The sequence below is a fragment of the Pagrus major genome, chromosome 14, assembly GCF_040436345.1.
Source record: "Pagrus major chromosome 14, Pma_NU_1.0".
NCBI classification, from domain to species: Eukaryota; Metazoa; Chordata; class Actinopteri; order Spariformes; family Sparidae; genus Pagrus; species Pagrus major.
The window spans coordinates 17,282,304-17,303,213 of record NC_133228.1 but is presented as its reverse complement, the minus strand read 5'-3'; the positions used below and the strand labels follow the sequence as shown (position 1 = coordinate 17,303,213).

General features: G+C 42.6%; 1 protein-coding gene across 1 annotated transcript in view; it reads right to left on the bottom strand.

Annotated features, from left to right (window-relative positions):
- The window catches only part of cacna2d1a (calcium channel, voltage-dependent, alpha 2/delta subunit 1a), an 89,109-nt gene extending 68,469 nt beyond the window's left edge, over nt 1-20,640 (bottom strand). Inside the window, exons 1-3 of the mRNA XM_073481020.1 lie at nt 20,558-20,640; nt 3,237-3,318; nt 273-389 (exon numbers count right to left, since the gene is read on the bottom strand). Of these exons, the coding sequence (XP_073337121.1) occupies nt 273-389; nt 3,237-3,318; nt 20,558-20,640 (282 nt within the window). The remainder of the gene's footprint in view (nt 1-272; nt 390-3,236; nt 3,319-20,557) is intronic.
- Between the last annotated feature and the right edge of the window lie 270 nt (nt 20,641-20,910).

Genomic DNA, 20,910 nt, shown 5'->3' with positions numbered 1-20,910 from the left:
ATGTCTGCTTATATTTTATCAGTGGATGGCCTGGAGCAGTGGCTGTGTTCCAGTGTCTGTTCTGACGTGCAGTGAGGAGAAGCAGACTGTTGCTGTGGGTTTTCTTGTGCTCTGGACCTGATCTCACAAACAGACTCAAATTTGCATTTTATGTTTTCTATCCCAAACTAAAAACTAGTGGCTTTTTATGGTGAAGTTAATAACAGAAGAAGAAGCAATAACCAAACTCCTTCTCCCATTCAGAAGCAGGGTTAACAGGAGGTCACACTCACCTTGAGGGCTTCAGAGCGGTTGGCCAGCAGTCTCTCTATATTCCCGGCAGCCGTCGCCACCAGTTCCGTCGCATTGTTGGTTTCCACGGTGAAGTGAGGATTGTGATTATGGTATATCTGAGACAATCAGAGGAGAAGGGAAGGGGTCAGAGGTAAGCAGAACTGGATGTCAAGTCCTCGATGTCAAGTCACTAGTCTCACTATCAGAACTTGGTCCATTCAGTCCAATAACATTCAGGAATTTAAACAATTTCACCACTAGATGTCGCAAGAGACTCAGCCACACCCAAGGGTAATGTACTGGGAGCCCATGAATGACAGTGAAGCAGCGCTACAGTCTATCAGGACAACTGTGACACAACAATAATTCAATTTAACTTCCCTTCCTACATAGTTTACCATTAAAACGATAAATAACTTCTGCTGCGTGCTGAGTGAAACTGGAGAGAAGATGGGAGCAGGTCAATGAGTTTTCCACAACACATCCTGCAAATGTTTCACAATAAAAGCCTTGTTATGAAATGAAACTCTAGAGGGCTTTTAATTTGAAACAGATACAAATATGAAGCATAATGAAATAACTCAGGCTACACAAACAGCGTTTAACACTAATAAGCTGCACATAACTTGTTACTGATTGGATTTTTGTCTCTTGTGGGCTTCAGTCTGAGTAGTATAGTGATTTTATTATGACCACAGAGGCGTTTTAGTACATCATAACAAGCCATAAGCACAGCACCACCTTCTATATGGAGCTGAGCTAATCGGCTATCCCTAGAATAGTGATTTAAAATATGAATTAGCTTTATATAGCCAAAGATCTGCATAAACGTCAGCATTAAATCTGATGAACATCTAAAAATGTGTTTTGGGGTCTTCTATCCCTTTCACTAGGCATGTCCACACAATGGTCAAACCTCAGTTTTCCAGTCAAAGACGATCACAGGATAACCACGTGGTCATCAGGTCATCAAATACAAACATACTGTATAGATGTGATCAGTTCTCGTAGGATCTTGCTCATATTCACTCAGTCTCAAGGTATTTTTTCATCCACAGACATACTGTGTCTGAGGCTGACACTGCATCAGAGGCTGTCTTCTATCCTTCACCAGACCTCACTGACCAAAACACAGTGACTCAAAAAAAAAAGAAGCTACATGTCCCCTGATTAAATTGCAATGTCAGGTTATGTAACCAGACCATTTACTGTGCTATGAAAAAAAAAAAAAAGGCTCCAGCAAAAAGAAATAAGAAACACAAATGCCAAACAGCCAATTATTTAGCAGCCTGGAGGGATTTCATTGTCCGACATTCAAAACACAGAACTGAGGCGCGTGCGTGTATTTGTCTTCATCCTCCAGGCGTCCGATGGGTTTTGATTTAGCGCAAGAGCAATATTAAAGAGCAGTACTTTTTAGATTTGGATTATGCTTTACAAATACAAAAATACCCAGGATGTTTTCCCTTTGAATTTCTATATTTAACCTGTATGCTGAAAGTTGGATTTGGGCTTTCTGAGTTGAAAACTGACATGATTTTGAGTGACTAAGGGTACAACTGCGTGTATAAAAGTCTACAGTTTGTGTTTACCATTAACAATATTGGAAGACATCCCAGTTTTAATTTACAGGATGAAGTGTACAGGCAATCTGTATCTAATTTCTCCACATGTATTATTAACTCGCAAGCTGTGTAACACTCCCTTTTAAATTCTGCATGCCGTGTACAGGACTTTGCCTTTAAACAAGGGCGTCGCCCAGCTCAAGATTTCAAGAGGATTCGGTTACACAAAAATATCAGCGTGTTTAATTCTTATTTCTGGTGACAAGTCAATCCACCACATCAAATAAAAACATGTTTTGTAACGATTTCCGTGACACTCTAAATCCGACTGATATTATTCTCGAAGGAAGCGGGGAACAAAAGTGCCAGATGCATTATGTCAATCAATGTGGATCTAAAAAGCTTCTCCTTTGTCAGATGTGGGCTTATGTGTGTGTGCGTGTGGGTGGGTGGGTGTGTGAGTGTGTGTGTGTGCAAGGACTACAGCCATCACAGTATAGTCCTGATGCTGATCTTATCTGAGCGTGTACATCAGGGCTGGCGGGATGAAGTGATGCAGCTTTATGTCTAATGAGAAGCTACTATATATAGAATGGTGATGTATTGTGACAGCTGAGGTCATGCAAGGAGGGTTAATGAGTGGAAAAGAGGCAAGTGACAAAGTACGCACGATAATTATTATCAATACTAAATCTGTGTAATGAGTTTTATTTAAAGCTGAACTGAAATTATAATTAGCTACTTAGCCAGGAAATCAATATATCCATTGTGTTTGGTGTACTTATTTGGTCTGAATAGTAACCCACAGGAAGAAGATATTAAAGTATTCATTATTTTTCTGCAGTGGCATTGCCCCCTACAATAGTGCTCTTCAGTCTTCTCACTGACAATACTGGCACTCATAATTGATTGGTGCAATATGTGAGGGCACTAAAAATAGTTTGTCATATCAATGGAAGGCACGAGAACAGCTAACCAGCCCAAGACCAAAAACAGAGCGCTGAAGGGTCACCATTTCTGTAGGCTAACCCCACAGTTAGCTCATCAGCTTGCTAAATTGCTAGTCTCGGTCACTTCTACGTGTGGACGCCATAGTCTACCAGCTGTTTTCTCATGACTTAACAACTATAATACTAAACATAGTGTGACTTCTCGTGTCTTAACCACCAGCTCATGAGTTCAACTTGAAGGCAACATGAGCTAGTTAAAAAAGGGGGAAAGGTGTGTCTCCTCACAATTCGAGCCCTCAACAACAAAAAGGCTTAGACGCTGTTTTCAGAATTCCTTATTTTCTTACTTTGTTGGAATAAAATGCACAAACAATGAATATGCACAGTCAATTAGAGCAACAGTTATAGTCAGTGTGTGTGTGAGAGAGAGACAGAAAGTCACGCTTACCTGTTTTAGGTGTTGCATACCGCTGGCTGTGTCTGTTAACGTGATCAACTCTTTTTGCATCTGGTCCACCCATTCCTTTATTCTGAGAAAAACACAAAAAACATTCGATTAGCCGACCAAACCTCATGAACTAATGGAAAACTTCTGATCAGCCTGGACGGTCTAATCAAATTTGTTGAGCTGCTCCGATCTCACATGACCCAAACTGTGCTTTACTGCTCACTATCACAATATGCTAAAAAAGCTGTGTAGATTAAAGGAGGGGAAGCATGAAATAATAATGTTTAGCCAAGTGAATACGTTGCTCTACTCCACATGAGCTGTGCATTAAGGCGAGAGCTATTCATAGTTTGTCAGCATGAGAGTGTCACATCCTCAGGGGTGAGATGCTGGTTTATGTATTCCTCTGATGAGAAAGAGGACAGAAAGAGACGGAAAAGAGCCCGAGAGAGACAAACGTTCATTAATTAGGGTTTAGACTTCGTTTTAAATGACTTTAACACACTTTAGTAAGATCAGAACATCCCTGAGATTCCTTTACTCAATCAAAATTATATGTTATTGATGTTACATTTCAAAATACTCTAAACAGTTTTTAACAGCATGTCTAAACTAGAAATCAACTTTACGCCTTGTAACGTAGCCACGGGGATTTTAAGGACACCGGCTCCTTATATGGACTCCTTGATATTCAGTTCAGTTCAGGTCGTGTGTGCACGTGGATGAGTGTGTGTGGTGTCTATGTGAGACCGTATCCACTGTACCCCCTCACTGTCATAACACCAGTGAATGTCTTCACTTGGCAGGTGAGACGTGACCCCACACACACAACAAAAGGTTATTGATGAGTTGAGTTATTGAAAAGTGCATGCTTGACTGGCTGTTTTTAGGCTTTGATAAAAAAAATGCTTGTTCCAGATAAGCCTCCTAATGATGCATTCATTTGCTCTCTCGGTAAAAATTCAAACTGTCATGGTTTGAGGTTCTGTTATTTCCTGTTTTATTTTGAAGTTCTGCCCTCATGAACCTTTAAACCGGGCAAAATCATTGAAAGTTGGCCATTTTTTCATACAAGTGCTGACGAAGAACAACAAAAGCACATAATACTTTTGTTAACCTCCTTCTGTTCAACCACACAGCATGTTCTGAGCCCTCTGAAAACAATACACTGTAAGTACACCAACAAACCCTCCCCCCCCCGCCAGCTCCTTTACAACAGCCAATAAAAAATACATGACATAATCCATAAAGAAAATTACCCTTTCTCCCCCACGGTGTGAACTAACCTCTTCACCTTCCGCGCCGCTGAGGGGCCTTTGACATACGAACCCTGTCTCTGTTATCTTATTTAAAAAAAATACAGTGTAACATGAGCGCGGTTAGCTCACGCTGGAAATGTGTAGCATAGCAGCCATGCTGTATATTTAGCCTTCTGAGAGACAGCTGAGGGCGGATATAGAGTGGTCAGCACATAGCTCTTCCTATCCCCCTACAACTATGTGCACATCTCTTATAAATTACTTTTAAGTGTTTCAGAGTAGTAGCTGTTCTGCGTGCTGACTACTGCACATGGAGCCAACTTCAGGGTCAGGATAAGGTCCGCTAACCATAGCGAGCAGGTGTGCACTGTGTTAGAGTTGTTATGCAGCTGACTTTTTCAAATAAGTTGGCCTGGAGAAAGAGGTGAGGGGGTCATTACAACAGGTGTCGGATGTGAAAATGTTGAGGGTGTGTGTGGGTGTATGTTTATGCCCGATTCAAAGAAGAACTGAGGATCATTATCTGTCCATTGTTTCAACAAAAGCTCACTTTGTCCTCGTACATGTAAATTCAACCCAATGTTCAATGCCATATTAAAAATTAATCCTTTTCACCACATCTCTACAGCACATTCTCATCACGTCTGCTGTAAGTGTGGGGCAGTTTTGCTGCAGAACACCTGTTGCTGATCCAAGGTTAGTGTCGCATTTGTAGGTACAGACAGCTCTGGTCATGAACTAGCTGACACTAATCCAGAAGCTGAGGACCGCTACAACAAGCGCGATTCAGGTGAAAGTGATCAGTTCCTCGCATGTCCGCACCAGCTCGGATGTTCCTACATGAGGTCAACTCGGCGCTAATGGCTCACTACTTACTTTGAGTGAGAATTTTGAAATCTCTCTGATCTCGGTGTAATAAAATCTCTTGGGTAAAGCAGCGTTCTGATTAGCCACTTCCACAAATAACCATCTTCCTCTTATCAGTAGAAGGACATACATTCCTGCATAACATCAGGATGTGTGGGCTTCCTCGTGAGTGCTGAAAGAGTTTACTGTATGTTTTGTGATTAGAAGCACACTATGGAAAGAGTATTTTACTGAAAAAAAGTACAAAAACATTTGTTGAGAGAATGGAAACTTGGAGCGGTACATGGAAAAATAAGATAGCATCATCATCCCCTCCCATGCTCGGCAGCTCCTATTTTGCCCCCCTCTAACGCTCTCTCTCTCGCCCTCTCCTTGGGGAAATTGGGAGAGAGAGGAGGGAGGCAATGTGGAAAGGAAGGAAGCTTCCAAAATGGCTGGTGAGCCATGCAGAGCCGCTCGGATACAGTGGTTAGACTGCAGGGCCGGGGATGAGAGGGGCCAATGCGAAGCTCAGCCAAGTGTGAGACCTGCTGGCATTACAAGCCTCTTTTCTCTCACACTTGTCTCATTGAGTCATTAATATCACCCACTTATGAAGCAGACTGTTTCTTTTTTTTCTTTTTCTGACAGGCAATTGTCCAAGCCCCCTTTTCCTCCTTCATATCTTTTATTCTTGTTGCCAGTTGTGGTGGCTCACTTGATACACTCTTATTCGCTCACACTGAGATGAAGGACATTCTGTAAGAGCAGACCAGCTCACTACTTAGTACTGGTTTAACTGCATAATCTGTAAAACTATTTTTAAAAACCATTTATATTGCATTTCATTGTCACTGCATTGCTCTCTCTCAGCATTTACCAGGTGGAAAAGTCCCTATTGAGTTGCATTATGGGAAATGTAGGATCCGTTGTTTTGGGGGCTTTACCTGCACTTGAGACTTAAAATCGGGATTAGGAATGGGAGGACATACAGGTTCCATTATTGGGATAACTGTGTGGATAATCGTGTATATCCTCACAAGTGGCTTGAAAAGGTAGCTCAGTGTTTTTCAGTCCTGTTCCTGGGCCTCCTGTTTCCCTGCTCCAACACACCTGGTTCAAATGAAGGAGTCGTTAGCAGGCCTCAGCAGCCCTTGATGACGAGCTGATCATTTGAATCAGGTGTGTTGGGGAAGGAAACCATCTGAAATGTGCAGGGTGCCTCCAGGAAGAGGATAGAAAAACACTAGCTCAATAACCTGCAGTCCAATATTGATTTGATTCATTTTGCATTGACAAAGAGAAATTCCAAAATCCTCAGCCTGTCACCGTGACTGAAGGCTCGGCTTGCCCATTGTATCTGTCACAAAAAAGGTGGTGCCCACCTGCAGAACCTGCCAGAGGAAGGTGTCGCCCTGCAGACCAACACCTCCAATTTGCACTCCTATGTCTGTGGAACAGCGATAGAAAGCAATCCGACGGGAAACATCACAAACTGGCATTGTCTGTGTACGGCGCTACACAGGAAGGCTCTACAGCAGGTAATTAACACTGCCCAGAACATCACTGGCACCCATCTAGCAAGCATCTGTGATATTGGTGAAGTGAGGTGCCTGCGCAGAGCCTAAGAGGTACTAAAAGGCAACACCCACCACAGCTAGTGTCTGTTCAGAGTAGCTTCTTTCCTCAGATTGTGAGACTGGTCTGTATAGTTTTTGTTTTTGTGGTTTTAACAAAAGGATCTATAACTGGAGTTTTGTTAAACAATCTTTTAGTTATTTCACAATATAATCTTCCTCATCTGCCACCTTTGTCTTCAGTAATTCTGTAATTATAACTTGCACTGTACAGTATGACACAATATAAAAAAATCTCAAAACATTAGGAAATCTGTTGGGACTGCAGGGCTTCCAGACTCTCAGTCTTTCAATCCTTAGGTCATTGTTTAGACTAGCCAGGAAGTTGGCAGCGTTACTGTTGTTATAATGTCAAAAACACAACATAATCCCGTCCTCAGTCCTCAGAACGACTACTAGCGGGAGTCTTAAGGAATGCCCATATGCTGCAGCAGCAGTGAGGCTCGTGTTCGACCATTTGGTAACGTCTAGTGCTGCAAACTCCACTGAGATAATTCCAGGAAATACTTGTTAAAGTGGACAAGAAGAGTTGGAGACACACTTGGTTGGAGTTTAGACAAACGGATCGTCTGATACGAGGGCTCCGCTGCTGAAAAGATGACATTAAAATTTCATCAAGTTCTCTCCAATATCCTCAGTCACAGGCAGAAATGTGCCGGTGAGTTAAATGGTGTGAAATTAGATGGGGGTTCTGGTGAGCGGTGTCGATATTGCGATGGATCGTACCACACCACACCTCTGCAGGCCAAATTAAAGATAACAGATAAACAGGAAACAATAAAGTCTACGTGTAAGAAGGCCTGTGCGCTGCTAAATTCCACGACAAGTCGATGTGTGTCTTAATTTGCGTTTGGCCCAAAGTATCCCCTCCCCTCCTCCTTTAGCCTCCATCCCTCTAATGACTGGAAAGGAAGAAGCTGCCTCCGTTTGGCCGGCTGTCACGTGTTCGTGTTGGTGTCAACGTCTGTATGTAACCAGAGCAGCGGGTCTTTCAGAGGGCAGTAGGGGGTTGCCCAGGGTTAAAGGTCACCAGGACAGGTGCATCTCTTTTGCTGAAGCTCTTAATGTAATGAGGTGGGTGTTTCCCATTTGTGCATAAGTCAGAGTGATGGGCCAGAGCATGACAAAGCACTGGATGACAATATAACAGTATAAGAAAACTTAAAGCAGCACATTTTGTGCATCAACAATGGGTTGAAGCACTATTTTTAATGTGAGAGGTGTTGCTCGTAAGGAAAAACCCACAGATAATTACCACCTGCCTCTGCAGTTCTGCTTTTTCTTTTGAGCGTCTATCATCTCATTGTTTTGGTTTCACAGCCCACAACTTTACTGTTATGGTACAGTCTCGCTGCTCAGATCTACCCTGTTTCCTGCAGGAGAAGGCAGCTGCTTTCAGAAAAAAGAGCTCTGGTAAACCCACTGACAAAGAACAGACAATAGAAAGGCAAAGTAAGTGACTAGCTGGTGAATGTAGTGGAGGATTTAGCTGGTAAAGAGCCAGATATTTCCCTTAAAAGTTGGTGGAGACTAAATAGGGCTAAAAGACGAGTGAATACTGGACCTACATTTATCAGGTGGCCAGAAACTTAACTCTTGCTTTTGATGTTTGATGAAAGATGGTCAGTTTTAGATGGTTTTTAGAGTTTGAAGCGTGTTTTGTGCGAGGTAAAATTACTGTTTTTGTCAATGGAGTCTGGTGGTTTTGAGGAGAGTGTCACAGCAGTTGTATTTGGTTGAATAAAAAACCTCTTACTCTTTCACAAATATGTCTGTATGTGTAGGGATCCTTTCCATAGTGCTGTCAGACACTTAAAATAAGAATCTGAGCCTGTCAGTGGCTAAAAAAAGCACTTTTAGTGGATGTAGTTTGACAGATCCAGTTGCCTTTTTAAAGATTGTGTTGCAGCCACTGCAGCCCGTTTCACTGCTGCCGGCTGAGGCCAGCTCCAAAGCTTTTTGCACCTATTAGTCATTAAGACACCAAATGTGTTTAAAAATAGGGCCGAGCTTGAAAAATACTAGAATAACCCGACCACATTTAGCTAATTTTAATGACATACAGCCTACAGACTGTCAAATTTGCAAGATGATAATCTCATTAGCCTGTTTTTAGATTTTAAATGTGTAAAATTCGAATCAATTACTTTATTGACATTGTTAACAGTAGTGCTAGGTTAGTGTGAAACTGTTTAACGATGACAATAATTGTCTCATTAATTCAGAATTAAAAATGTAAGGGGTTAATTACACAGAGAAGAAAACAAGATGCATATAGTGTGAGTTTGTAGTACAGCCTGTACGAGGGACGTAAGAAAAAAACAAAAGCCTGATTATAACTCTGATTTTTAAGAAACACCCTGACTCATTATTAGAAGAAAAACAAATAGCCTCGCTCAGCCAGTTGGGAGCTGACTGCCCAATCTGAGGGGCAAACACGCAGAAGTGGACACAGTCCCAGAATAGAGAGCATGACTCAGCGTGGGAGCACTGTTGTCTTACTCATGACCACATTAACCCCTCCAGCCGAACAGTGTGCGACTGTTGGGGAGGCCGTACGTGCTCTCCTCTGCCTCTGTTTTTACGTTTCAGAAACCACAGCCTCTGGCCTTTTATCTGTCGTGCAGCTGTTTGATACACTTTTAGCGGGGCTAATACACTTATAGGACAATCAGCTCAGGAAGTGAAAATGCTTCGACACTCAAAAACTATAAATATTAAAGCCTCTTGGGTGCCATTTATCGGGAATCCATTTAGATTGAAGGATAATTCAAGAGCCTTACAGGAAAAGCATCTTTGGGTCACATTCTGGATTGAATTATTTAAAGGATAATCTGGTTGATTACAATTTCGGGCCTATTTTGATTGTTTTGGCCATCAATCTGTGCCATCAAGTCAGATGGGGGAAGAAACAGACATCAGGTAGTCTTATTTAAGTTTCAGTCTCAAGGTTTTTGCCAACATGGACGTGACTTAATAACACCAACCGTGTATAGATTGATTCCCTAAATCTTGCTTTAACTATGCTATTCGATCAGATCTTCCCGCCAACTATGAAGGACAAGTTACGGCACAAAGGAAGCACAACCAAAACGGGAAGAGGCACTGTTTTCCTCGGTCACCATCCCCAGGTAACGGAGTAACTGAGGCGTCGGTGTTGTGTCAAAGTCTGTTACCCAGCTGATATGTGTGTCCTCCTTAAATAAACGTTGTCTAATTACACTTTAAACGACTCAAAAAAGAAAGCATTTGAACATTTGCTATTTCCTGCTGTAATGGAAGTTAATGTTATCCGATCAGGAGATTGTTTTTGTCAATTACCCGTCCGTAGCATGGATCTAACAAGGGAAATCCGGATACAGCGTCGGAGGCAGTGGTCAGTTCAATCCTATGCAAATTCTGACAGTGAACCGAGTCAGTTCATGAGGCTTATAGTGCTAGATAAAATGTTATTCACGGTCGTTTCTTTCAGAATGTAAGCCTATGGGTAAAAGGTGGCTCCTGGTTTAATTGTTGGCTTGTTTCTGGCCCGTTGCCACAATTACTTGGGCGACTACAATGTTATCACCAACAGAAATGATAAGACTATGACAACAAGACCAAAGCTGTGATAAACCGGCGCTTTCTTCTAGATATAAGATGACCTCAAACTGTCCTCAACCAATATTTTATTTTTACTTTTACCTCCAACTAAGGTTTAGATAAAAAGCTCACAGGCGGACTGTCACAAGGGGTTTGCGAGAGTTTGTTATCCAACTTTAAAACAGAGTTCCCCGATGGGGTTCATGGAGAGAAGATTGGGAAGATTTTTACCTTCAAGCTTTTTCTGCCGAGTCCTGTCTATACTTTGATACCGAACTTATTTTCTGTGTCATTTGCAGAAAGAAAGCAGGGAGGGGAACTTTAGATAAATACCCTGTGGACCGTCATCTTATGCTGTGGGCTGTCAAAGTATTGGAACAGTTTGTCATAACACACTTTTTCACGTCTCGCTGGTTAGCAGGCAGCAGTTGCTTCGAGTCTTCTCATCTCGACTGAAACTCACGGTGTGAGTAGGATAATTTCATGCAGCGTGCGTGGCATATCCTTAATCAACAGGGGATGAGAAGGGAGTACATATAGGGAGAAGTATTCATTTCTCTTTCACCGCAATGACCTTATATTGTCATTCAGCAGCGGAGGTTTTCAAGCGCGCTCATGTTATTCTCTAGCTTTAAAACTAGTCTTTGTATTTCCTGTCTCCTTTTTTGTTTACACAGTAGGATAAAACCGACACCACGTAAACACTCCGAGTTCACCCACAAGTTCAGAAAATTGATCCAGCAACGTCGGACGCTACATCGTCGGACTAATTCGCCGAAAAGTCGGCTCTGACGCCCGACATGCATGTGTGTGTGCGAGCAGCAACAAGAATCCGGGGCTCAATATCCAATCTCGGGAGTTTCCGCTCCAGCACCCTCTCGCCTTGTAAACATCCTCGTGTTTTTGTACTCGGAACCAAGTATGCGGATCCACATTTGATCTCTTAATACCATCGCAAAAAAAACGTCACGGAGGGGAAGCATCCGACAGCAAACACTCTCTTGCTTGTTGTGGAATCGTGGTTTCCAGCACTGGGGAGACAGCTTGAAAACCTTAAATCCTCTTCTGATAGTAGTAATTTGGGCTTCTAATCTGTTCTTAGAGAGAGACAAGGCTGGCATCATTACAGGAAGAACAGGGGGATACACAGATACGAAGACGGGGATGTTTGAGGACGGCTGTGTGGATGTAATTGAGCCACTGGGGGATAGATAATAAGAGCTCAGACTATGAGGCGAGGCATCTAATAAGCAACAAGCCTGACAGGAACAGGAGCCGAAAAGTGACTGTCTCGCACAAGGCTCACTCTTTTTCCTTGATGTCTTTCCATACGTTCTCACACTCTTCAGTAAATCTATCACCTTTTGCTTATTTCTTTTTCCCTTCATTGCTCGGATCCTTCTGCCAATTCTTTCCTCTTCATGTCCTCCGTATTCCCTCTTTCCGTCCTCGACTCTCTGTTTTTGTTAATTCTACACTGCGTTTTCTCGTTTCCTTTCTACCGCTGAACGCTTACATTTTCATCTCGCAAACTCGACATAATTAACGGCCTTATTCACCACCTAACGCTCCCTTTTTTCTCTCTAAATGAACTCATAACGCTAGAAATCCTTTGTCCTCCTCCCCTCTCGCAAAGGAGACAAGTGATGATATCCTCTCCTTTATTGAGGTCAATAACACCATAATTGCAGGCTTTGTAAATGTCTCGCGGCCTCATTATCTTCCATGTAAAGACGTTATTGATGTTTCTGCCTCTCTTCTGCCGTTTTCCTCTTAGCGAACAGTCGGACCATTATACCGCCGCCCCCCCGCCTCGATCTGAAGAGCAGTGTTTAAGTGAAGCCTTGACAACAGTGTTTTCGGCGCTCTATCAAGCACTTATGTTGGGGGTGTATTACAGCTGCGGCGCTGACAAGACATTGTATGAGATCATTACCAAATGATGGGTTGGTGCCGGTGGGCAATCACGCACTGATGGAGCAGGTGTTGGTTGCAGGAAGCTGATTACGGCCAAAGACAAACGGCTTCATGTTGACTTGTTGTGCTCGGTTTAACTTTGAAGCGACACCACCAGCATTTACTATGAACAGTATACAGAAAGGCAATTACTTGGTCAGTTAGCCGCCATACTAGCGACACAGGGTACATCTTCAGACTCTGCTGGAACATCCCTTAGATTGTCGTGCTTTTTTTTTCCATCTATAAATAAATTAAATTGAATAAAAAAGCATTCAGTTATTCATTCACAATAACATAAATTCAAAGAAATGTCTATTGAATGTCAGACGAGGACATTTGGTTATCTAAGCCCTTCGCTCTACAGCCTGTCCACTGGCAACAGAGGCTGCCACAGAGGACCGGGGGGGTGGTCGGACTCTCTTCCTACCCTTGCCCACGTTTGACCTCGCACTCTGGACCGACGGCTAGCTAGGAGTGACTCGGCGTCCCCCCTCCCCCCATCGCCTCGTCTGCCTCGTCCACACCCTTCATGTCAAAAAGCATATACGTCCTGACAGAACTAACAGCTCCCATTGTATCACCTCTCCCAGCAGGTGTCTGGACACATTAAGTGGGTGGAAACAGAACGGTTGTGACACCTGCAAGTGTTTGTACTCGCTGCAGAGCGATCACACCTGCTGGTGAGATTCCAACACAAAATACTAGACTAAAGACAACAAAGTAAAGGTTTGCGAAAGGGTTTTTCCTCACACTTTGATATTATTTAAGCACATATCTTCTTTTCAATCCCCAAGTCTTTCGTATTATTTTAGAAAATAAGTATTTCTATTTAAAATGTCTGTTTTTTTTCCTCCTCTTGCTCATCTTCATCCCTCCAGCTGTCTTTCTCTCTGCTACGTGTCGTTTTGAGCTGCCCTCAAATGACTAAACCTCCACATCCCTGTCACCTTCACACTTTCAGAGCAAACTCTCTACCCATCCACCCATACCATCAGCCCTACCCTGCTGCCTCACTGCACACACACATACACATTTATACACTCAGTGTGTATAAATAGAGAGATTAGAGAGCCCCCCCTGGCCAAAATGTCCAATTAACGTCAATCGAGACGCCTACACAAGCAGACTACTGTTAGCGTTGAACTGAGTACCGGTCTTCCTGATGGCTACACACACTGCCCAGTGCAGTTTAGTAGCGTAGTGTAGTGTAGTCTGGCATTTACAGCTCTTCTGCTGCAATACGGCTCCATTAAGGGGCTCAAAGTAGCCATCACAGGCCATCACGGACTCACTTTTCTCTGCGTGTCTCTCAAAATATAACACATCAGATGGGCTTGCGGTGTCTCACTAGAGATATTTTAAGCTCTTCACAGCTGTAGTGTGTGATTAGCATAAATTGGCTTGATACCACAATTCTAGATATATCGGTAAGAACCTTTCTTTTCAAAATTGTGTGTTTAAGTAGAAAACCCTTGCAAAACACACTTTTTTCATGATGCTATTTCAAAGTATATACATCTAATTCATCTAAAATGCATTTTTGACGATTTCATATCTCATTAATACGTTAGTTTGGAGATCTTATTTACCTTTTAGATGCTAGCTTGCGTTTACCCCAAACTAGCAGCTAGTCCACGATGTGGCTGCTGAGTAGATAGCCTATCAAAGATGCTAGCAAAGCAGCACAGTACATATAAAAGGCTAAGCGCAGCAGAAACGTCAGAAACAAACATAAACAATTTGGTGATTTCATATATCTCTGTTGTGCAAATCAACCGCCACCTGTCTACCCGGAAGTTGTTAGCATGACCTCAGTGGTTTTGTCTAAATAGTGAGCTTTATGTGCCGAACACACCAAGTAATTTAATATGATTGTTGAGACTAGTTATAAGAAGATTAATACTGCTCTCATTCCAGTAGGCTACATGAAATATGAAGCCGGAGCTAACAGACGGTTAGCTTAGCATGGCTGCAAACAGGAGGTAAGAGAGGAAAACTAGAACAACTGTGACAACTGTGTCAATTTGTGAGTTTTTGAGATGCTAGTAGGCTAATCTTTCTTACCTTTAGAGAGAACCATGCTAGCTGTTTCCCTCAGGTTTCTGTCTTCACGTTAAGCTAAGCTAACTGGCTGCACCTTCATATTTAGCATAGGCTAGAGACATGAGAATGGTAGCAATCTTCTCATCTACTGTAACTCATTTACAAACTTTTAATCCACTTTCTTCACATGAATATAGTTTGTTGACATTAAAAGAAGTGTCCGAATAAATTCGCACATTTTTAATAAGGCTATTTTATTAAATGAGGCTTGAGCTAGGAAACAATTAGCTTAGCTTAGCATAAAGACTGCAAACAGAAACACTGTCTCAATCTCAAGTTTTTGAGATGATTATTCTTTCTTTTTAGAGAAAACCAAGTTAGCTGTTTCCCCAGCTAGCTGTTTCCAGTCTTTATGTTAAGTTAAGCTAAGCTAACTAGCTACTGGCTGTACATTTATCTTTAGAGAGTGGTATCAAGCTGCTTATCTAACTCTCTGCAAGAATGTGACTAAACAATGTCAAAAGAGATTTTTCATACCCTCTCTTCAGATGAATAAAGTTCAGTGTCCAAGAAAACACATTTTTAACAAGGCCATTTTATGAAATGCTCATATTGTTCTTGTCGTGTCGTGTGTTGGCTTAACAAAACAACTCTGGCGTGTTTAGCAAGTCTTTATGAGTGAGTAACAGTGGCAGTGGGTTGCATATTTTCTCAACCCACAGACAAATAATGTATGTGAACTTGAAGAGATGACAGCTACAAAGACTTTGCACGACAAAAAGCTACAGGGTTTGATTTTTAACTTTCAGTCACACACAACTTCTTCCTTCCAACATTCCCTACGATATCCCTACTACTACTTTCTCTTCTATATCTTCCACACTGCTTTACTTTACAGACTATTGATTAGTTTGGTAGGCTCTTAATGTCCTCAGAGTCTTACAAACAAGCTTATAAATAACTAAACGAAATAAGGAAGGAGTGACACGCGCTTGATTTATAACACAGCCTTAAAACTACACTCCCTGTGCTTTATATTACGGTATACAGATGTGCTTCCTGCATCGGACAGGCCTCCCGACCAAACAGCTGTTAGCTATTCCCAAGGTTGCCTGGGAAACGCTGCAATGGAAAATTCTCGGGAATTTCCATGTGCCGAAGAAGGATTGTGGGGAAGTAATACAACGCTGGGGCTGCTGCGTTAGTCCCAGATTTTCTTTTCAGGGCACATATATGACTTTTTCTCAAGAAGAGAAACTTAAAACAGATACTGAAGCAGAACTCAGAGGCCACACATGAGCAAAGGGTCCACTAAATTACAAGCAGAGGGATTTATGGGAAGCTCCCTGCCACTCTACACCCCCTCTGTCTTGTATCTTTACCTACGTCTGAGTAAGGACACGCAGCGTCCCTTTCCCAAAGACGGAAGCTAAATATAGCAAGGGTTGAGTTAGGGGTAAATGGGAGCGAGTGGAAAAGAGGGATGAAGAGAAAACAGGGGGGAAGTGAGTGTGGGGGGGGAAAAATTGAAAAAGTGTGTGAGAGAAGCAAAAGATAAACTGTGAGAGAGGGTGAAGAAACTAAAGGGAGAGCAGAACAAACATTATCCACTGGCAAAGATCCTTCACCCTTACATGTATGTTGCGTGTAACAGATATAGCCAGGCCAGCTGCTCGACTCAAGGCCTCCTGAAAATATACCTGCAAGCAACTCCCTCATGGCGGAGAGGTGCAAATCACAGCCAAGGAAACCCAAGACAGGCCGATCATTTCCATCTGCTCATTACATTTGATTCATCCTCTTCAAACCTCCGGGTATTATCAGTGTCATACTCCAAGTTAGATTTGACACCGGAATAAAAGTTGAAGGAAAATCTAATTCGTCACCTGTTTTTTCTTCATACCTCAATTATATTAGGCGAGACGTTTTAAATCCCTCCGTCTCTCCCAGAGCAAGAAACAAGATCAGGGCTCGATGATTCAATCAAGACGCACGGCCTGGAGCTATTTCTTTTTACAAAATAACAAAAACATATATAATTTTTTTTTAAAAACAGTGTGTTGGACACTGCGACTGCAGCCGGGGTGATTTTCCAGGGATACAGGCACATTTTCTGGTTCAAAACATCAAGCACAAATGTGGCTTTAAAAGCATTAACAAGTTTCATTGCTGCAAGCCAACTTCTAAAATCATGACTCCAGTATTTGTCTGACCATAGCGCTGCAGATTCAAGACGTGATTATCTTCTTTATCTGTGTATTTCAGGGAGCTCCAGGGAGCATCTGGGGTCCAGAGGAAGTTTAGCCGTGAAATAAGATGCATATGGTTGATCTCAAGTGGGAACTGAGACATCATGCATGTGTGACAGTAAACGATCGTGAGTAATCGTGAGTTGCAGCCCTACCTGACAGCACCCTTATCTTGCTAATTAATACGTTAGATCTGGTTTGATTAATCTGAAAAGCTGATGATTTGTCAATGCATTTGTCTGTATATCCAGCCAAGTCTCAGGCCGAAGTTTGTAATAGGCACTGATCCACTAGAGGTCAGCGGGTGAGGGTGACGGTTTGGCCCGATAACGACGGGAACAACAGATGAATGCAAAAGCAAACAGCCAGTAGTGACTTTTTTGAGGAAGTAGTTATTTTAAGCGAATCTATGATCTTTTCCTAAACCTAACCAAGTAGTTTTGGTGACTTTGTTGAAGCTGAAGTCCGGACTACGACACAAGTGGAGGTGTGCAGATAATGACTTTAATCTTTTGGTTATCCTTTACATTCGCCAAAAGTTTTTGATGCCTTAAAAAAAAAAAGCGTGGACCTTCTCTGTTCTGACTTCACGCTGTACATATCTTCACACTCTCCATGCTCACAACTGCCCATGTTGCTTTCCGTTCAGATGAAGTGCCTCCTCACATTATGCCCACTGATCGCCAGAGACGAGGCCGCGAACACGAGAAGCATGGCTTTTTAGCTGGTTGAGCATGAAATCTAGTTAGCCTTTTAAAAAAAAAAAAAAAGAAATAAGCGAGTGGGAGAAATGGGGCAGAGGGTGACAGAAACTGTGGATAAAGAGAGGATGGATATGAAATATGTCTTTTGGGTGACTAAGGCGAGAGCCAGAGAGAAGCATATGATCACGTCTTGGATTGGATGGCTGCATTCGGAGCAACGCGCTGACACATGACATTTGGACGTGTCGCGTGTTTTCGGCCGTGAGGATGTTAACAAATAACGTTAAATACACAGAATCTATGCGGCGAAATGCCAATAAACATAAGACGTATGGGTTCGAGAAGGCCAACAGTCTGGATTTCCTCGTTTGTCTCTCCATCTCTATCTTTTCTCATCTCTCAATGTTGGTAGCTGGCGCCGAGATCTCCGGGGCACAGTCTATGACATCAGACTTTGCATTCCAGATTCGATGATGTTAATCATCCGCCCCCGGGCAACAAAGAAGAAGAAGAGAGGAGCGAGAGATAGAGAGATGCACAGGGAGCCGGACGGATAGGGAGATGGACAGGGAATGAACATGACTGAAAGGGAGAGCAATGAGGAAGAGAGTGAGAAGGGATGGAGGGAGGGCTGAGAGGAAGAGAGGGGACATGAAGATCTGAAGCAGACAGATGCTGGCATGTGAGGTTAGAGATGGAGCCCAGAGATACAGTCACACTTCAAGCCATGAGACAGGGAGGTGAGAAAGAAAGAAGGAACATGTGCACATGTAAATGTTTTTAGTCAGAAAATATTGAGCTACTTAAGACCTTGCTCCTCCAACGTTTTCCTGAAGGGGAACACACTGGGGTCGTGCTCTCCGCCCCTGCCCTCCTCTTTCTCTCTGCAACTTTCACCTTGAGGAGTCAACTTGAGGCTTGTCACTCAAAATCACCATCACCACCACGAGAGCACGACCGGCTGCAGTTAAACACAGGAGCGCAGCGAGAACGAGAGGCGCTCCGCAGAATTTCAGCCCACTTTTTTTGTCATTATCACTGACGGCCGAGAAACAGATGTCACAATACAGACGGCGTGAGCTGACGGGAGTGTTTTTTCTCGTTTTCGAGCCGGGCACCGTCTTCTCCGCTAAATGAAGTTTTCCTAATTCAAACAAAGAGCCCCTGCCAATCTCTGTTTGAATTTTAATATTGTTTTTCCTGCCAAACTGCCAGTTCTACTCGGTAAGTCAACTGTGTCAGTGAAAGTGGGTCTGCAGCCCGCCAAGCCTGCGCGAATATCATGTACACAACCCACAGATCAATCCACTTAGTGCCCATGAAATATAGGGAGTGGGCAGGCCACTCTGCTAGTCTGACATCATTGTTCTCTGCCATTAGGCTGAGTGCCATCATGGCTCTCTGCGTCCCTCGGGGACCGTTCTTGGGCTGCGTTCAAAAACCCGTTGGAAGAACCATCTGGAATATCTTAAACCTGTTGATTAAGTGCGAGGTGCAGCGTCGCCCACCTACATGTTTGTTTCATTTAGGAACTGTGTTCCTGTGACTGTAGATATATATCATCTGTTGTATCTATTAATGTTGCACTGTAAATATAGAGGTCGGGAGTCAGATTTAGACAGAGACAACGATACCTCTACTGTAGCTCAAGTTCATAATCAGTCCTGCAGGGCAAGAGGAGAGTTTCAGTGCATTGCTGGGGGGCGAAAATACTCAGTTTGGCTGCTAGTCTGCATGTTGGCAATGATAAATCATCCATATGGTGGATTTGTGTCTAAACACATAAGTGAAATATTGCATGCATACAGATTACTGTAAATTGGCACCTACTAAGGAGCTAGTAGTCTTATAAAACAGTAGCTCCTCATGAGAAGTCTTTCAATTTGCCCACATGGTCTGCAGAAAAATGAGAAATACTCTTTTGAGTACAATTTTTATTTCGTTTTAGACCATCGTCCATTATTCTTCCTTTTATTATTTTATTGATTTGGTCTATAAAATAGTGAAAGTGTCTACCACAAGTTCCCAAAGCCTTTTTCACATTGCTTATTTTGTCTCACAAACAGTCAGAAATCCAAAAATATTCAATTTACCCTCATAGAAGTTAGAAAATCGACAAATATTCACATTTCAGAAGCCGGAACCAGTGAAAAACATTACATCAAAGTGGCACTACGCTGTTTTGGAGAAGAAATAATAATAATAATAATAATACAAACTCTGAAACACTGTTTTTTTTTTTCTCCACACAACTGAATAAACAAGCTGTTCTCAGGAGGAAAATAAGGTCCCACGACACTGTTTGAAGCTAGAAAGGTGGCAGGGTCCGCCACATATAAACAAAGTAAAACAGGATGAAATTGTCATGTCATTTTAAGGTCATGTAAATGAAGCGAGTTATTTAGCTTGTTTAGGAATAAAAAAAAATTCTCCCTAAAACTACATATTGCCTCTTTAACGATGAACTGATTATCAGAACTAGATGCTTCATGTCTGTTTTGTTTGGATAAAACCATCTTGATGGGAGGAGCACCTGTTCTGACAGCTCCCCAGCAGACTCAGCATCAACTATCCTGTCATGTACTGTCATATAAATAAATAAATAAGGCTTCTCCACAAAATTCTTCTATGCAATATGTGTGAAATGCTACAGGAAAAGTTTGGAAAGCCACATTTCAGAGCTCGGTCTGATTCCTCTGACAGCAGAGCCACATGTCACCCTGCTGCAAAATCTGGCAACAAAATAGAAAGCAGCTTTTAATATCATGTTTCACAAGGTGAAGTTGCATCCGAAGTAATGTGCAATCATCATCACTTGGCAAGAAGGGACACGCTGAGGCGCTCCGGAGGATAATGTTCCACCAACTGCAATTTAAAACTGAATATAAATCATAGGAAGACATATTCAATATAACATCAGCCTTTCAGTGAATATCGCTTCTTGACTGTGGGATATAAAACTGTGTTAAAAAAGCCAGACACAGCGGATTATCCAGGACTTTCTTCAGAAGCCAACAGGCTGTTTTTTGAAGCTGTACTCACATCTGCGCTGTTGGGAATCCGACTCCGACCGACACAGACGAAATGCTTGACAGGAGTAAAAGTAGGCAGAATGAGTAATCCATTGTTTATTATTTCCCCTCCTCAACCAGGATCCAGACAAAGGGGGAAATAAAAGATGCACACAAAAAATTAAGGGTTCCCAAATCCACAGCGCCGTGCGTACTTCTCAGGGCAAAAACGCCTCACACCGCCATCGGTGCGCGCTTGGAAACAAATCTCATCTGGTATCTATGTCCCCCCCACCACCACCGGTGGAGTTGAGGCGTGTGCTTTTTTTAGGGTTGTGTGTGTGTGCGCGACTGTAAAGTGAGTGTCTCAAACTGCGATAGGCT